At 64.2% G+C, this 16,725-nt stretch overlaps 3 protein-coding genes across 4 annotated transcripts in view; all 3 read right to left on the bottom strand.

Moving 5' to 3' along the window:
- Positions 1 to 360, bottom strand: part of ERBB3 (erb-b2 receptor tyrosine kinase 3) — a 13,350-nt gene extending 12,990 nt beyond the window's left edge. Inside the window, exon 1 of one of the 2 annotated variants that reach the window (XM_076360517.1) lies at positions 261 to 360. In XM_076360517.1, coding sequence (XP_076216632.1) covers positions 261 to 360 — 100 coding nt within the window. The remainder of the gene's footprint in view (positions 1 to 260) is intronic. The other variant, XM_076360518.1, reaches the window with a different exon arrangement.
- A 1,192-nt stretch (positions 361 to 1,552) lies between these two features.
- RPS26 (ribosomal protein S26) lies at positions 1,553 to 2,603 on the bottom strand. The gene is made up of 4 exons (XM_076360593.1): positions 2,521 to 2,603; positions 2,073 to 2,250; positions 1,728 to 1,858; positions 1,553 to 1,645 (listed from the first exon to the last, which is right to left on the bottom strand). Exons 1-4 carry the CDS (start codon positions 2,521 to 2,523, stop codon positions 1,610 to 1,612), a joined length of 348 nt encoding a protein of 115 aa, XP_076216708.1. The 5' UTR covers positions 2,524 to 2,603; the 3' UTR covers positions 1,553 to 1,609.
- Positions 2,604 to 6,071: 3,468 nt separating this feature from the next.
- Positions 6,072 to 16,725, bottom strand: part of IKZF4 (IKAROS family zinc finger 4) — a 29,336-nt gene continuing 18,682 nt past the window's right edge. The window contains 7 exon segments of the mRNA XM_076360594.1: positions 6,072 to 6,232; positions 6,234 to 6,808; positions 7,112 to 7,243; positions 8,343 to 8,402; positions 8,405 to 8,491; positions 14,562 to 14,722; positions 15,174 to 15,441. Coding sequence (XP_076216709.1) covers positions 6,083 to 6,232; positions 6,234 to 6,808; positions 7,112 to 7,243; positions 8,343 to 8,402; positions 8,405 to 8,491; positions 14,562 to 14,722; positions 15,174 to 15,441 — 1,433 coding nt within the window. The 3' untranslated portion in view covers positions 6,072 to 6,082.

Here is a 16,725-nt window from a genome sequence, read left to right as displayed (position 1 = left end):
GCCACCGAGATCGGGATCCCGCACCGGCGGGATCGGGACCGCCGGGACCGGGACCCCTGAGACTGGGACCCCGAGCGCTCCCGGCCCCCGCGAGGGGCTCCTGTTCCCGCCGCCCGTCCCGGGACCCCCGGGATCCCCACGCGCCCCCGGTTCCCGTCCCCGCCGCGCAGCCCCGGTTCCCCCGCTCCCGCCGGGATCCCCGCGCCCCCGGTGCCGCCCCGGTCCCCGCGGGAGCCGCCGGTGCCCGTGCCGGTGCTCACCTGCCTGCGCGGAGCCCGGCGCCGGGGCGCGGAGCAGCAGCAGCAGCAGCTGCAGCAGCGCTCGGGGCCGGGGCCGGGGCCGGGGCCGGGGCCGGTCCATCGCGGCTCCTCTTCGCGGCCCGGCTCGCAGGGCCCGGCGGCTGCAGCGTGCCCGGGCGCGGCGGGGGGAATGCACCTGGCGCGGGGCCGCCGGGCGGGACGGGACGGGGACGGGACGGGACGGGACGGGGCGGGGCCCCCCCGGGCAGCCCGGCCCGGGACCCGCCCGCCGCGCCCCGGGGCGGTGGCACCGGGACCAACCCCCACACACCCCCCCCCGGGCACGGCCCCGTCCAGCCTCGCTGCAGCCCCCCCCCCCCCCCCCGCGGCAAAGGTCTGGCTCCACCGCAGCCCCCAGCCCCGTCAGGTGCAGCCCGGCCCCCGCGCCCCTCCCAGGTCCCCAGGGCAAAGTCTGGCCCCACTGCGGCCCCCCAGCCCCGTTCAGGCCCCCCCCAAGGCAAAGCCTGGCCCCATCACAGCCCCCCAAAACCCGGGGGGGGGGGGCACGTCTGGCCCCATTACAGCCCCCCAAACCCGTGTGTGTGTGGCCCCATTACAGCCCCCCCCAGCCCCCCTTGGCACCCAGGGTGAAGCCCAGCCCCGCTGCAGCCCCCAGCTCTGTCCAGCCGCCCCCCCGGGCAAAGGCCAAGCCCTGCAGCAGCCCCCCAGCACTCAGCAGCCCCCCAGGGTGACAGCCAGGCCCCACCGCAGCCCCTCAGCCCCATCCAGGCCCCAGATAACACCTGGCCCCACTGGGGGTGGCGGGTCAGTGTTGCCCCCCACCAGCTCAGGGCAGGCCCTGGCGAGGATTTGGGGCACCTGCAGCATCCCCCCCCCAAGCAGTGCTGGGTCTGGGGACCACAGGAGGGGTCCAGGGGCAGCCCCAGGACTCGGGGGGGGGAAGCCATGGGGCACAGGGCCAGCCCCCCCTGGGGCCAGGACACACTCTGGGTGAGTGTCCATCTGTCCGTCCATCCATCCCCCACACCACATCCCACTCCTGGACAGCACCAGTGGGCAAAGACACACCCCCCCCGCCCCCCCAGGACAGGGCTCCCCACCATGGGGTGGGCAGCAGCCCCCCACCTCCACACAGCCCCCCCGGGGTGAGCCCAGGGCCCCCCCACTCCCACCCCCCCCCCATGAGAAGGGGCTAGAAGCCCCCCCCTCATCGCCCCAAACACCCCATCCCCAGAGCGACGTGCCCCCCCGCCCACCCCCACCCCCCCAGCCCCACAGGCGCGGAGCCGGGCTCGGTGCAGGGTCCTTTATTCAGTCTGCGCTGGGGGACGCGTTCGGCCGGAGTCTCCTCACATGGGCTTGGGGGGGGGCCGGGGGGCAGCGCCCTGCGGGGGGGAAGGAGAGAGTCAGCAGGATCGGGGGGGCGCGAACCCCCCAGCCTCCCCCAGCCACCCCCCAAATACGTACGGCCGGCCTGAAGCGGGGCGGGGGGGTCCGGTCCTTGCGGGCCTCCCGCGAGCGGTTCCTCACCACCTTGCTGTGGATGGCGCAGCTGACGCAGTAATGCAGCTTCACGTACAGCTTGGGCAGGACATAGGCTGGGGAGGGGGGGGGGGAGAGCAGGGGGGGGGGGGTGTCAGCGGCCCCCAGTCACCCCAAAACACCTTGAGGGCGCGGGCCTCCCCCCCTCCCTGTCCCCCACCCGGGCGGGGGGGGGGGGGCGCGGGGTCGGCCCCGTTACAGGGGGCACGGAGGCACCCCGATGCCTCCCCCGGCCCCCCCCCCGGGGCTTCCCCCCCCCCCCGCCCTTACAGTCGAAGACGCTGGCCTCCGAGATGTCCCTGACGGCCGCGGCCTCAACGATGTTCCTGATGACGAACTTCTTGATGGCCTTGTCCTTGGGGACGCAGCGGGCGCAGTTGGTGCAGCGGATGGGCTGGACATGGCCGCGGCCCTTCTTGGCCCGACCGTTGTTCCTCCTCTTCTTCGTCTGGGGGGGGGGGGGGGGGGGGGAAGAGGATGAACCTGAGACCCCCACCCCCCACCCGGCGCCGCTGGGGACGGCACCTCCCCGACCCGCGCCGCCAGGGCCCCCCCGGCCCCGGTCCCTACGGGCCCAGCACGGGCCCCGGCAGCCTCCCGAACCCCCCCGGCCCCACGTGGGCCCCGTGCCCGGCCCTGTGGCCTCCCTGCGCACCCCCAGCCCCCCCCGGGCCCCTCCCGGTGCCCCCCGGGCCCCCCCCGGCCGCGCCGCCCTCACCATCCTGCTGCCGGGGCGGCGAAAGAGGGTCCGGCCCCCGCGCCGCCGCCCTTATATACCCGCCCTCCGCCCGGAAGCGCCTCCGCCGCCGCCCCGCGGCCGCCCCGGCGCCGCAGGGCCACTCCGGCCGCCTCGCGGCGGCTCCGCCGGCGGGGCCGGGGCGGGCGCGGGGCGGGCGGGGGCGGCGCCGGTCGGCGGTACCGGCGGCGGCGGGGGGGACTACTCTCCTCGCCACGGCGGAGGGGCCCGCGCCACGCGCGGTGTGAGGAGGCCCGCGCCGCGCCGCGCCGCGTGCTGCGTGCGTCGTCATCCCCTCCCCGCGCGCGCCGCGGGGGCCGCTGGGAGATGTAGTCCTGGGGGAACGCGGGGGCTCATGGGGCGGGGGGGGCACGTCCCCCCCCCCCAACCCCTGGGGAGGGACCCGGGCGTCCTGGCCCCCCCCCCCCGTGCTCGTGGGGGGACCCCGAGTGTCCCGCCCCTATGGGGGGGTCCCCAAGTGTGTCGTCCCCCCCCCAAGCTCTAGAGGGGACCCCCAGCGTCCTCCCCCCCACGCCCCGGGGGGTCCCCAGCATCCTGCCTCCCCACGCCCACTCCCGAGGGGGGCCCACCATCAGTGCTCATGGGGGGGGACCCCCAGTGTCCCGCCCCTATGGAGGGGTCCCCAAGTGTGTCGTCCCCCCCCCAAAGCTCTAGAGGGGACCCCCAGTGTCGCCCCCCCCCCCAAAGCTCTAGAGGAGACCCCCAGTGTCCTCCCCCCCCACACCCCGGGGGGGTCCCCGGTGTCCTCTGCGTGTCCCCAAGCCCCCTCCCAACTCTGGGGGAAGGGCCCACCACCATCTGCCCCCCCACCGTGGAGCACGGTGGGGGGGGACCACGAGTGTCCTACCCCTTATTGGGGGGGGGTGCGCAAGTGTCCTCCCCCCCAAGCCCCCAGAGGAGACCCCCAGTGTCCTCCCTCCACACCCCTGGGTGGTCCCCTGCGTGTGCGTGTCCCCCCCCCCCTTCCCCCCAGGCTTGCACGCTGCCCCCCCCCCCCACAGAAGGGAGGCGGGGGGGGGGGGGGAGGCGTTAAATTACTCCGGTTTATTTATAACAGACCTTCAGCCAGTACAGTACAAAACTTACAGTAGTAGATCTCGTTACACAAATAGGTAATTACAGTATCTTACAGATACAAAAGCTCCTGCGGTCACGGGGGGAGGGGGGGGCGGGGGGGGGGTGTTTTTTGTCCAAAAGCGAGTCTAACCTCACAAAAAAGGGAAAAACAAAGACGACAGCGAATCCATTAACGATATACAAATGAAAACTCGTTAGAAAGGAGGGAGGGGCCGTAGCCGGGGGGAGGCCGGGGTATTGCACATCATCGTTTGTTCTTCATACATCTGATTAAAAAATATAGATATTTACACGAGTAAAGCGACCTGGAGTTTTACAAAATTCCTACATTTTTGTTTTAGACTCTTTTAGAGGAAAAAGAAAAGAGACGGAAAGGAAAAAAAAAAAAACCCAAGAGCGGTCAGAAACCGCAGAGCTTCCATTTCGGTTTGTAAAAACCCCTTTTTGGGTTTGTTTCGGCGCTGGGTGGGGGGGGGGAGGAGTGGGCACAGGGGGGCTCCAGCTTGTTCCACCGGCGCCGGTTAACGGTGGCAGCGGGCGGGAAGGGGCGAGCCGAGCCCCCCGGCTCAGCCGTCCCCTCTCCCCACGCAGACACCGGTAACAGAACAGCAAGAAAGGAGGTGGGGTGGGGTGGGGGGGGGGGGGCGGAATTAATAAAAGAAAATGGGAAATAGGGGCAACGGGAGTTGCCGCCGCGTGAGGTGGTTGTGTTTGTGTCCGTAGAAAAAGGAACAGCCTTTGGTTTCAACCTCAGGAGAGCCCCGGGGAGCGGCTGCTGCTGAGGGGCGTTTTATGCATCCTGGGCCTGGGTAGGAAGCTGGGGGGGGGGGGTGTCCCCCCCCCGGGCGGGGGGGGCTGCGGCCGGGGTCCCGGCTGCTGCGGGAGCCACGAGCACCGAGGCGGCGGCCGGCTCCGCCGCGGCCCCCGCCAAGGATCGGCGCCCGGCCCGCGCTTTATTTTTGGTTATATCGGCTGCCTCCCCGGCCCCGCTACAATCCCTTTCGCCAGGGGACACCGTCCCCGGGGGGTCCCCGGCTCCGGACCCCCCCCCGTGGACCGGGAGCCCCTTCCCTCGGTGTCTCACCCCTGAAAACCGGCCGGCTCCCGGCAATCTGCCCCCGGAGCCGCTCGGAGCCCGTCCCAGGGGAAAGGGGCTCAGCAGACAGTTGCTCGATGCAGCAGACGACCCCCCCCCCCCCAACTTCCCACCCCTCCTTCCCACCCTCTGGACGCGGGGGAGCGGGGGGGGGTCTCACTGCCGGCGGGACCGAGGGCAAAGCTCTGGCGTTCAGGGTGCCGCCGCCACGACCCCTCCGCGCGAGCGAGAGCGGGGCAGGACAGAAATGACACCGGACCGCGGGGAGACCCGCCGATCCCCCGGGAATGCCAGAGGGAGCAACTCGCCCGCGAAGGCTTTGGGGGGGGGGGGGGGGGGGGGGGGCAGAGGGAGCGAGGGGGGCGGCCAGGTCGGGGGTCCGGCGCGTCCCCACCGCCGGCGGGCAGCGTGCGGGGAGCAACCCCTGCAGCAGAGCGGGCTGGAGATACTGGCCTGTGCCGAGGAAGAGGAGGAGGAGATCCCAGACAGCAGAACGGAGCCGTCACCCGGACGCTCGCCATCTTCCTGGCTTACGTTTTCCTTCATTTAAGCGGAGCGATGCGGACCCCCCGTTGCCCCCCAGGCGTACGGGGGGGGGGGGGCTTCAAACACCGCGGGAAGGAGGAGCCGGGCAAAACCCAGCTTCACCGACCTGGCCCTGCCGGCACCGTCGCCGGCACAACCGGCCCCAGGGGGAGGCAGGGGGGTCCCCGCTTCGTGCTCCGCGTGTTTAAACTCATTAAAGCTCGGGGCGCAGCGGCCCCCGCCAGGCAGGGGGGGCTCGCGGCCGACGAAGGGGGGAGTCCCGGGGGTTTTTAGCACCTAATCTGAGGTTCGCTTTGCCCGAGAGCGGGGACGGGCAATGCCGGGCTCGCACCACGGAAAGGGCTCGGAGCTCCAGGCTGGCGCGTGGCCCCGTGCCGTGCCGGAGAGCCGGCCGGGGTGGGAGAGGGAGGAGAACCAGTCTCAAAAATTCAAGTGAGACTTTGGGGTGGGGGGTGGGAGAAGAGTTATAAAAAGAGAAACTAAAAAGCTTAATAAATAACGGAGGGAGGTGAGAGAGGTGGAGGGGAAGAGCACAAAAAAGTCCGTTAATATTTAAATAACTCCATTTATAAAAAGGCAAATTGTTAAGAGCTCCCCCTTGTCGGGGTTAGTTTTTTTTTTTTTTAGTTATTGATTTTTTTTTTTAAATATTTTTGTAGCCAAAGTCAGTGCAAAGGAGTATAAAAGAAAAACCAACAGTTCCATGCCCTAAGGGTGGAGGGGCTGAGCTAGAGACAGAGGAAGAGTCGAGGGCGGGCTGGGGGGGGGGGGGGGGGAACGGGGAGAGGCGGGAGGGGGGGGGTTTTAGCCGACTTTATGCTCGCCCCGCACTATGTGGGAGGAGAACTCGTACCGGTCCTGGCTGTGGTAGCCACAGATGTTGCATTCGAAAGGGTCTCTGAAGCCGTGGCAGCCCATGTGGATGGTGAACATGACGTGGTCCAGGAAAAGGATGGCGGCAGTGCTCGCACTTGAAGGCCCTGATCTGCTCCCCGTCCTCGTTGACCACCCGCAGGGCTTCTTTGGCGGAGCTGGGCGTGGAGCGGGCGGCCGGGGGTCCCTCCGGCAGCTTGGGGTCCTCTTTGGCGTAGGCTGGGCTCTGGCGGCTGCTGGCGCAGTTCCCCGCCGGCAGCTGCGAGCTCCGCTCTTCGTGGTTGCTCTCCGTGTCCGTCGAGTCCTGGCAGCCGTTGGTGGGCGATACGCCCTGCTCCCGGCCCCGGTACACCACCTGCACCCCGTCCGGCACGTCCTCGTGCCCCTCGGCGGCTTCCCGGCTCCCCGGCATCTCCAGCCGACCTGGCAGGGGCTGGATCTGGGTGTAGACGGAGCTGATGACGGGGGTGACTTCGGAGATGCAGTTTGTGGGGGGGAGCCGGAGGGGGCGAAGATGCTCCCCCCCCATCAGGGACAGGGAGCTGCCGTAGGAGGGGTCGAGGGGGTGGTGGGCCGAGACCATCTCCACGTCCTTCTCGAAGCCGGAGTTCACGTCGAAGGGGAGGTCCGAAAGGGTGAATCGCATCTGCTTCTCCCCTGCCGGGAAGGAAAGCGGCGTCAGAACGGGCAGGCTTGGTTTTGGGGTGCTCACCCCCCCCCGATGTCCTCCCCCTCCCCAGCACCGTGTGCGAGACCTGCCCCGTCCCAGGATCGTGGGAATGAAAGGCGCTATGCGAACACCAGCCGCATGCCCAAGTGCAGAGTCTCAGCTCCCCAAGGTGGGGGGGTCCTGGCCGGGCGCTCGAGCCCCGCTCCAGCGACCAGGGGCTCCCCCTCTCCCTCCTCTCTCCTGTCTGCCCGGGAAGCAAGGGGGGGGGGGGGGGGGGGAACTCCCCTTACCCACGAATTTCTGAGGTGTCGATCGTTTCCGTTTGGTGAGGCTGTTCGCCAGCCGGTCAATAAACGTCGGCCGATCGGACGAGGGGTGAAGCAGAGAGTCCGGCACTATCTCCAGGTCCCGCATCTCGTCACCTGGCAAGACAAGGGAAACCCGGTTCAGCCGGCAACCGCGGGACGGGGCGAGCGGGACGGGCACGCTGCGACCCAGGCCGGAGACTCCGCAGCCAGCGCTCGAGGCACGCCGCTCCTGCCCTCTGCTAGCTGGGACGGACCTACGAAAAGGCTCCCGGGCTGCCTGCTCCAGGCCCAGAGCTTACCCCGTCGGTGAATCGGTCGCAGGGAGCGCCGGCAGCCGGTCCGCCTCCCTTCTTCATCGAGCTGGGCCCGCTCCTGCCACTTTGGGGAAGAGGAGCCGGCTTCAACGGATCGAAGTGCCCTCGCTTTTCTTGCCGGCTCTCAACCCCGTCCTGGAGAGACCTGCCCCGCGTCGCTGCTGGCCAGGGCAGCTCCGCCATTCCCGTGCCCCGCAGGTTACAGATCATCTGGTTAAAGTGTCTGTGCGGCCTTAACCGGTGAACCTCGCTGTAAGCGCCGGTGGCTCTAGCGGGACCAGGTCCGGCTCCAAAAGGGTGAGGAGCCAGGAAGGCTCCAGCTTTGGTTCTTTGCCGGCACAGCAAAGATGGGGGGGGTGTGGGGGGGTGGGTGTTTGTCTGCAGGCTCCGAGGAGGAGCCAGAAGGTGCTTCCAAGCCACGCGGTGCCCGTTTCAGACACCTGCCCGCAGGGGTAAATCCCCTACATCGCGGTGTCGCAGTCGTGTTCTGTTATTTATGGAAAATGCTCTCAGCAGTTCTTGCACTAGAAATACGGGCCAAGGGTGCGTTCCGATTCAGGGGGGGCTTTGAAATTCAGCTGGCAGTGAGGGGAGGAACCAGGGAGGTAACACTTTGCACTTGCAGAGGTTTGCGGCATTAACCAACGCACACGCATAGCACCTTTCATCCCACGATCGCCGGGGCACGGAGAGCTCCGGGGCTCACGCTCTCCCCCACATGGCACACACCCCCCCACCCCTCTTCTAACGGGAAGGACGTCCCCGAAGCTCGACCCCGCCACCCAGAGACGGGGCTGGGAAGTGAACCCGCGCCCCCGTTTCCCACCCTGCCGGGACCCCTCACCGTGTCGCCGGAGCCAGGGAGGCAGCGGGGCTCCGGCCCCCCCCGCGGCACTGACCTTGCTGGCTGGCCAGCGACTGCGGTTCAGTGTTCAGACTCTGCAGGTAGTTGTGGCACGCTCCTTGTGCTCCTCCAGCGTGCTCTGCTGCTTGTAGCTCCGGCCGCAGTAGTTGCACTTGTAGGGCTTGCCGACGGTGGGGGAGGAGACTGCAAACACACAAACCAGAGCCTGGCCATAAGAACAGACACAGTGCCCTCGCCGAAGAGCCCGGGAAAGGGCTGGACGCGCGTCGACGGGAGGAAAAGCGGCAGGAATCGGTCGACAGGGAGCATCACGGCGGGGCAGCGACCCTCGCCGTCAGCCCACCGCACCATCTAGCTGTGCCGCAGAGAAAGGACCCCTCCGGCACGTCTCGAGCAACAGTTTCCAGAGCTGGGAGCACGAGCAGCTCTCAGCTTCTGCCTCGGCCTTCCTCCTCACCACCATCTACCCCAAGCACAGCTACCGCACGCACCCCGGCAGCTCGACGATTTGCCTCCTCAAACGCCGCTCCCTGCCGGAGAGCCGCAGGAGACGGGCTGGATGCTCCTGGATTTTGATAGATGGGGAGCTACAAAAATAAATCATAGTTTGGCCCAAATACCTAAACCAAAACGCCTCAGACCTGGCTTTCACCTGGGCTCTGCTCCCAAGACACCAGCGAGACGGTTTCTAGCAGCTGCCTGGCCACGTACACACCTCCAGGTAAACCCTCGTGCTGGAAGCCCCGATGGCAAAGGCGTCGGGCAGCTGGACCCCCCAACTTTTTAAACATTTCTAAGCATTCTTCAACCCTCCATTCGCCACAAAGTGCTCGGTGGCTTGGCCAGCACTCGGTCGCTGTGCGGAGCGTGCACGCCCCCCCGCCCCAGCAAAATTCGTGGTAAGACGCTCGCAAGACACATTTTTATTATCATCTCTCCCAATTTCTTTCACTTCTGACTGAAAATCACCAAAGCCACCCAAGGTCGGCATTCAGCCTTGCTGGCCGGCGGCCGCCAGACGAAGGAGAACGGCCGCCGCGTGCCGCGGAGCCAGCGGCGCTCCTCGCGGCGGGCTGCGCGCGCCATGTTATTATCTGCACGTTTTAACGGCAGACTACCTACAGCGAAAAATCATGACCCCTCCCGAGGGGAGATGGTATCTCTGAACCCTGTCGCAGTTTCCATCGCGCCACGAGGCTGCTGTCTGCGCAGGGGATGGGGAAACGCAAATGCTGACACGGGGGTTTTGTGCTGCTCGCCGGGTGATTGCTAATTAGGTATAATCACGGCAGTAGCTGGGCAGCAGACCAGCCGACATCCTTCGGGTACGGGGGAAAGGGCAAGGCGGTCCCCACCCCATTGAATATTCGGGGGGGGGGAAGGGATCCAGGCTCCAAGGGTCCTGCTGCCGCAGGCTGATCACACTCAGATGCCTTTTGGGGGAGGCAGCTCGTTAGGCAAAAAGATGCTCATGGGCAAAAAAGGCAAGCGCAGGGAAGCCGAGCCGGAGAGGGGAGTGGGCTCTCCAGCCCCCTGCACGCCCCCCGGGCACTCAACCAGGATGGAGACGCAGCCTCACACGCTCCCTTCTCCCCGGCCATCACTCTCACCCGGGAGCTCGCCTCCCGAAACAGGCAGGACACCAAACCACAGAGCCACGCCACGCTGGGGAGGGAGACGTGGTCCACCAGGCAAGAGCCAGGGACCGTGGCGTCCGAGAGAAGCCCAAGAGCTGCCGTGCCCGTCCCCTCCAACACTGCCCCACGGGGCGGGGAGGCTGGTTTTAGTAGCGGGGCAATGCCCCGAAATCGGCCGCTTTTGCTGGAAGCCGGAGCCCACCGCCCTCCGCCCGGGCTGTGCTGGCAGGGGCATCAGCCAGCCCCACAACAGCCGCCTGCGTCACGCTCGCCCCGTCCGGCTCGAGGAGGAGTGTGCTGCCTGTCGAGACCCGCCTGGACCAGGCTCTTTCTGTTCCTGTCAGATTTAAGGGGATGTTTTGGGGTTTTTTGCAGCTTGTGGTTTAACCTTTAACTGCTTTTTAAAAAAAACATTTCCAGGCTGTAGGTGAATTCGTATTTACCCCCCGCCCCAGCTTTGTCACCTGGATTCATGTGAAGTGCTTTTGCACTGCGGCTGGGAAGCGGGGCCAGCACCTCCTCTTGCGACAGCTTGTACCGGATCCTGCCCAAACGCCGCCATGGCAGCCCCAAACAGCAGCCGTCAACGAGGAGACCGGCTGCGTCCACACGTGCCGTCCCCCTGCCCGGTCCCAGCCCGGCAGCTCAGCCAAGCCACAGGCAGATCGGGGAGTCCAGGAGCCACCATGGATTTCACCACCGAATCTCCGGGTTAGAAATCAATCCGGAGAAGCCGATGACAAGTGCAAATCTCTCCTCCCGGCCTCCCCAGGCAGCAGCATTGTCGCAGAGCAGCTGAATATTGGTTTACTCCAGTCCCAAGGGAGGTGAGGATGCCACTAGCCTCCGAGTAGGAATACCAAAAATGTGCGTTAGGAATTTACTCCTCAAATCTAGCAATTTAGATGGGAGACCCTCGACTCCAAATTCCATTACGTCCCATTAATCTCCATCACTCGCTCAGCTTTTGAAGTTAAGAGTTCCCCAAATGGCTCGGTTTTGCTGCTCCTAAACAAAACAACAACCCAAACCCCTGCGTGCGTGTGTCCTTCACAAAGCTCCCCTGACGGCCGCGTTGCGATCGGGGTTGGCTTTCCAAGCCGGGAAGCTCCGTGTGGATCCCCTGAAGTTATTTCCTCAGGATCCAGCCTTCGCCTTCCCCCGCCACAGCCTGTGTTTCGGGGCTCTGGGGACAGGCAGCTGCCTGCGGCGCAGGGGGACAGCAGGACACGGAGGAGCCTGGGACCCGGGGCCATCGCCCGACCGCGCCGCGACGGCTCCCTGGGGACACGGGACCGAGCTGTCCCTCCTGCCCACGCACCTCGGCAGCAGAGGTCTTGCTCCCAGCGTCGAGGCTCCTCCGGGGGCTCTGCCCACGCCGCAGCGATGCCCTGCCACAGTGGTTTGCTAAGTCTGCGCTGGGCTTCCCCTCACAGAGGGTCAACTGCGGCTCAGGGACGGGGTTTTACGGTGGCTGCAGGACAAGGAGGGAGGCTCCGTCCCGAGCCGGGCTTGGCCTTGCGATCAGTCGCTTTCCCTTTTTACTCCTTAGTCTGTTCTTTGAAAACGTCATCATTTACCCACGGACACGTGCTCGTGGCTTGGACGGACTCGGTCCATCTGTCACCTAACACGAGCGAGAGGCTTCCAGCGAGCAACGAGGTCTGTTTAGGATCCCCAAAGTTCTTCACCCATGTAATACCCAAAACGTGAGCAGGGGGGACGCTCTCCTGGCTGCCGGGCCCGACCAGGAGAAGTTTCTTCTGACAACAAACAGAAAGGCTCCCTCCGAACACAAGCTCCAGGTTCGTTTATTTACTGGGCTGCGAAGCGGCGAGGACTAAAAGGGAGGGAGGTCTTGGGGGACCGGCAGCTCGTCTCAGCTGTCCCGGGGTGTGGGCTGCAGCTTCTGATCTATTTCAGAGCAACGCAGCGTGTTTGATCTGGATTTTAATACCTCACTTTTTTGGACAGCACATCTTCCGAGATGAAAGCTCAGTGTCCCTCATGGGGACGGCATGAAACGTACATGCCTCTAGTTAAGGCAGAGGGAGGGAAAGCCAAGCCCCACTGCCTTCCACCCAGGCAGGGTAACCGCCAGACTTTCGCCTGTGAAATCCACATTAAACGAAGGTTTTCTTAGTAATTAGCTCCCATAAAGGCTAATTTTTGTTTGATATGTTGTGAGGGCTTGTCCCATTTCTGTGTCTCTCGACTGAAGGACTCAAGGCGACCCTTTCCATGCCTGGCAGTGGGGAGACGTCGGCACAGCTCTGCCAAGGGCGCACTTCTGGACGCTCAGCGAGGGCGAACGTGGTGGACAGGCACAGCCCGAGAGGGGGATCTCGACCCACAAGAGGAGACACGACCAAGGAGTCCAGAAATGACCCTGCACCCCTGCCTCTGGACGGTTTGGGGTCCCCTGAAGCACATTAATTAGGAGAAAGCCCCCGTAAGCATGAGGCAGGCTCGGAGCAGGGTCTCACCAGCCACGGGAGCTGCTGGTGCAACACGTGCCCCTCGGTTCGGGTCTGCGCATCCGCCTGCATGAACCTTTCGGCTGCCAGCGAGTCGGGGTTCCCAGAACAGGGCTCAGCCACCTAACGCCCCAAAACCCCACACCCCAAGACAGAGGAGATGGGGAGGGTTTAAACAAAGCCGAGAACGGAGACCTTCCTAATGGGACCCTGCTCCAGACACACCAGAAGATTTTTTTCAAAAATCCAGGAGCCCTCCAGCTTCGGAGCACCCGTCCCCTGCCGAAAACCCACGTGCTGAAGGTCCCCGGGCAGGGGCTTGTCAGCGGCACCCTGGAAGGGTGCAGGCTAGAGCCGCCGGCAAGGCGAGCTCGCGGCAGACAGATGCCAAAGCCCTCCGCTCCGCCGCGCGGTAACTCCTCCCCGAGCCGATGCAGCGCTGCCCAAGATGGAGCGCGGCTCGGCACTGGCCGAGCTGCCGCCGCTCGGAGCAGCGGGGGGCGGAGGGGAGGAAGACGGATGATGCTGATCGCTCCAGACTGAAGGACTCGTCCGGAGAGCTGAAGGCCTCGAGGCGGAGCGGCCGCGGCTCAGATGGACCGAGCAGCTGCTCCGGTGCTTCGGTGCTTCACGGGGAGCCGGGCTGCCACCGGAGCCTGGCTTTCCTCACCCTCCGAGCGGGGCAGGAGGAGACGCACACGCTCTTTGCTCTCTAGAGTTTGTGACAGGAGGGTTTTTGCCTCCAGCTACTGCCTTCTTGCTCCCCCCCCCCCCCCCCCCCCTTAGAGATAAGGAAAGATTGTGGGGAAAGGATTTCTTTGGCATTTCTTCCCATTAACTGGCAAAGCCCGAGGCCGCTAACCTCACCTCCTTCCCCAGGGCAAAACCAACTCTTTCCTGATCACCTCCGTATCAGAAACGCCACCCGCTGCCATATTCTGGCCAGGCTGGAGAACCAGACAAGAGACCAAAGAAGTTTTACACTGAGAAGCAGCCTTGTCCCTTGGCAGCGGGGACGTCCAGAGACAAAACAGAATGGATGGGAAGCTCCTGCAAACCCCCAAACCTCCTCCCGCGCAGGCGCCAGGAGAGAACCAACAGCCCCGTTCCAGGCTTGGCGCCTTGCTCCGGGGGTCCAACCGCCCAGATTCCCCTCCGGCATCTCCCAGAAAGTCTCAGATGTGTGTGCGGGGGAGAGACGACAAACTCCCAAAAGAAACAGCAAAGTGGGAAGATTTGTCCACAGCAAGACGGGAGCTTAAACCCGGAGCATCGCACCCTCCCACTGAGAAGGGCACAGGACAGAAACCTAAAGAGAACTGGGGCTCTTGGGCCAGGCTGCGAGGGGGGAGCAGGTCTCTGGGCTCCCGGGCAAGGCTGTGATGAGAACAGGCTCTTCAGGGGACGGGTTTCTTCCTCCAAGGAAGCACACGACACTCATTTCCATGCAGCACTCGAAAGGTTAGTCTCACAGGTGTTCAAAAGCCATCTGCGTGAACTTTAAAGCCCCGGCAGCACCACAGAAACACGCTGGTACGCAAATCAAGGGAAAACGATCACAAAGCAGGGGGCCGGCTGGCGTACTTCACTCCCACCCATGGCCCCCGCCAGCTGTTACATCATGGAACCGGAGGGTGAAAACCCACATCTCAAATGTCATATTTAAAAAGGACAATGTCAAAACAAACACACAAAACCCCTCAGCGCTCATTTTCACTGGGGCAGGGCACACCCAAGGGTGGGACCTATCTTGACTCAATAAAATCTATTAAACATTTATCTTTCTTATAAAGAGATGCAATAACCCCCCCCCCAGAACGACTGGAACACAGGGGCACAAAGCCCCGCAGGCACCCCTCCGGGTCAGCGGAGTTCCCAGACCATTAACCAGAGACTGACGCAACCTCCCCCAGGCACACGCTCTGCCTTCGGCAGGTCGGCTCTGCACCGCGGCAGCAGGGTAGCGACTGCGGCAAAGCGGAAGCCGATAGGAGAGCAAGTTTGGCTGCTGTCGGTTCAGAGCTCGAGGCCGGCGCTTTTGGAAGCTGGGCTCAAATCCCGGGTTTTGTACCATCAACCGTGTGTTCCCTCCCTGCCTCCTCCTCCCTTCCCGTCCCGCGGCCGGCCAGAGCTACCCACCAGAGTGTGTTCGCAGGTGGCCGGTGAGCGCATCCCTCCTGCGGCAGGCGTAGTTGCAGAAGGGACATTTGAAGGGCTTCTCGCCAGAGTGCAGTTTGATGTGACGCAGGAGGTTTCCCTTCTGGGTGAAGGAGGCTCCGCACTGGTTGCAGTGGAATGGTCTTTCTCCCTGCAAAACCGGAGCAGCGGGTGAAACTCCTGCTTAAAAGCATTTTCTGAGTCTGCAGAGGAGCAGCTCTCGGATCAACAGCCCCGGAGATCAGAAGCATTCACAGGCTCAGCAGTGCTGAACAGCTTTGAGAGGGAAAGCCCCTAGGTTAACTAACCAAACGTAGTGCTCTGGATGCGACCTTCAACCTGGGGAGTGACAGACCCGCTGCCGGAGGTTGGACAGTGACGAGGAAAGACCAGCTACACGCACTTTCCTGGAACTTTCCTCACTGGCCTCTTCTGGCCGCCATCACCGGGGTCAGCATCTTGGACCTGACACCCATCTGCCACGACATCTGTGCCCACCAGCCAACACACGGCTTGCCACCCGGCTTCAGAAATTTGCTTCCCTCCAGCCCATCCTGCCCCGGCAGCCGACAGCAACGCTGGCCTCGGGGCTGCCACTCACCGGTGTGGCTGCGCTTGTGCACCATCAGCACGTTGGGGCCGATGCACACCATCCCGCAGATGTCGCATTTCAGCTTGCCGTTGGGCAGCCGAATGCCCCCGGGGGAGTGCGGCTCCTGGCCCGTCCCGTCGCAGTAGCCCAGGGGCTCCGAGAGCGAGTCCTCCACGATCACGCTGTCCTCCTTCTCGAGCATCCGGTCGTCCTGTGACAGCAGCCGGCTGGCTTCCTCATCGCTGTACATCTCCACCTTGATAGAGTTTGCTACGAGGAGGCAGAAGGGATAAAACAGTCAGTGGAGGAAAAAAACTCTTAAGTTAAATAAGTTGGGAGCACAGCTTAGGCAAGACTTACTCCTAAAAGAAATACCGTGATGCGCTAAGTGATCTGTTTGCGATAAACGTGCATCTTCTTATTTTGTTGACTACTCAAGAACAGACATCGAACACGGATCACACGAGGTTATGGGTTGGACGGCTTGTTTGCACACCTCGAAGATTACTGCTCTGCATCCCGCCTTGTAAGGTGACTGACTGAAGAAAAAGACGTTTAGTTCCCTGGATTCAAAGGCAGAGGGGGAAAGAAAAACCACTCGTGCTTTTAAAGTACCGCAGAGGAAGCAAAGACACCAAATTTTGACTCTCTGAATCAGTAAAGGCTCAAAATCCACTGGCACGGAGAGCCTAACACGAGTCTCTTGGAGAGTCCGTAAATCTCGGCTCGCTAGAGAAGCCATTGCTTCACCGCAAGTTTTCATCTTTGCTACAAGACCTGGGATCCATCAACTATCTAAAGGCAGAAAAAAGAAACCGAAGAGGACGGTGCTGCCTGAAAACCCCCACCCCTGCCCCAGGCACGCTGATCGCTGCCTCGCCGGCAGCCCTGGCTGCCCGGGCTCGGGCCAGGCTCCCTGCAGGCAGCTCTGCCTCTTCCCCTTCCCTCAACCGCCGAAGAGGCTGCAGGAATCGCGGCAAATGCAGGGAGGGGACGAACACGCAGACACCCGTGGGGTGGCGTTTGGGCACCGAGAACCCTGAGAAAGCTCGTGTGAAATCGGGGAAGTGGAGGTGAGCGATGCCAGGGACCGGGGAAAGGTCCCACAGCCGAGGGCTGGCACTGCCGGGAGCAGCCGCCCCGCAGCGTTCCTGGCCCAGACAAGAGCAGAGAGAGTGCAGGAGCCGGAGAAACCGTGCTCAAGAAGCCCACCAAAGCTGGACGATGGAGGGGCGCAGGGCCAGGGCAGCTGGTGGGTCTCCCCGCCGCGGGGCGGGCGCTGCAGCAAAGCCCCCGGGTTTCCCTCCCCGCCGCTACCTTTCCTTCCTCCTGCAGCATCAGGAGCGGAGCCTGGCGAGGGGATGCGCCAGCCCTGACCTACATTCCCGGCTGCTCTAATGATCTGTGGAATGCCACAAATCAAACACTCCCCGAGACGACGGCGACCGCTCCGCTCCCTCCTCTGCCAGCAAGCTACAGCCCTGCGGGGACCGGGAGAGGGAAGGACGGGGAAACCTCTCCCTCTCCTCCCTCTGCTACCTCCCGATGAACTTG

The sequence above is a fragment of the Aptenodytes patagonicus genome, chromosome 27 (genome assembly GCF_965638725.1).
Source record: "Aptenodytes patagonicus chromosome 27, bAptPat1.pri.cur, whole genome shotgun sequence".
NCBI classification, from domain to species: Eukaryota; Metazoa; Chordata; class Aves; order Sphenisciformes; family Spheniscidae; genus Aptenodytes; species Aptenodytes patagonicus.
The sequence above is the reverse complement of the archived record's forward strand: the minus strand, read 5'-3'. Positions and strand labels throughout refer to the sequence as shown.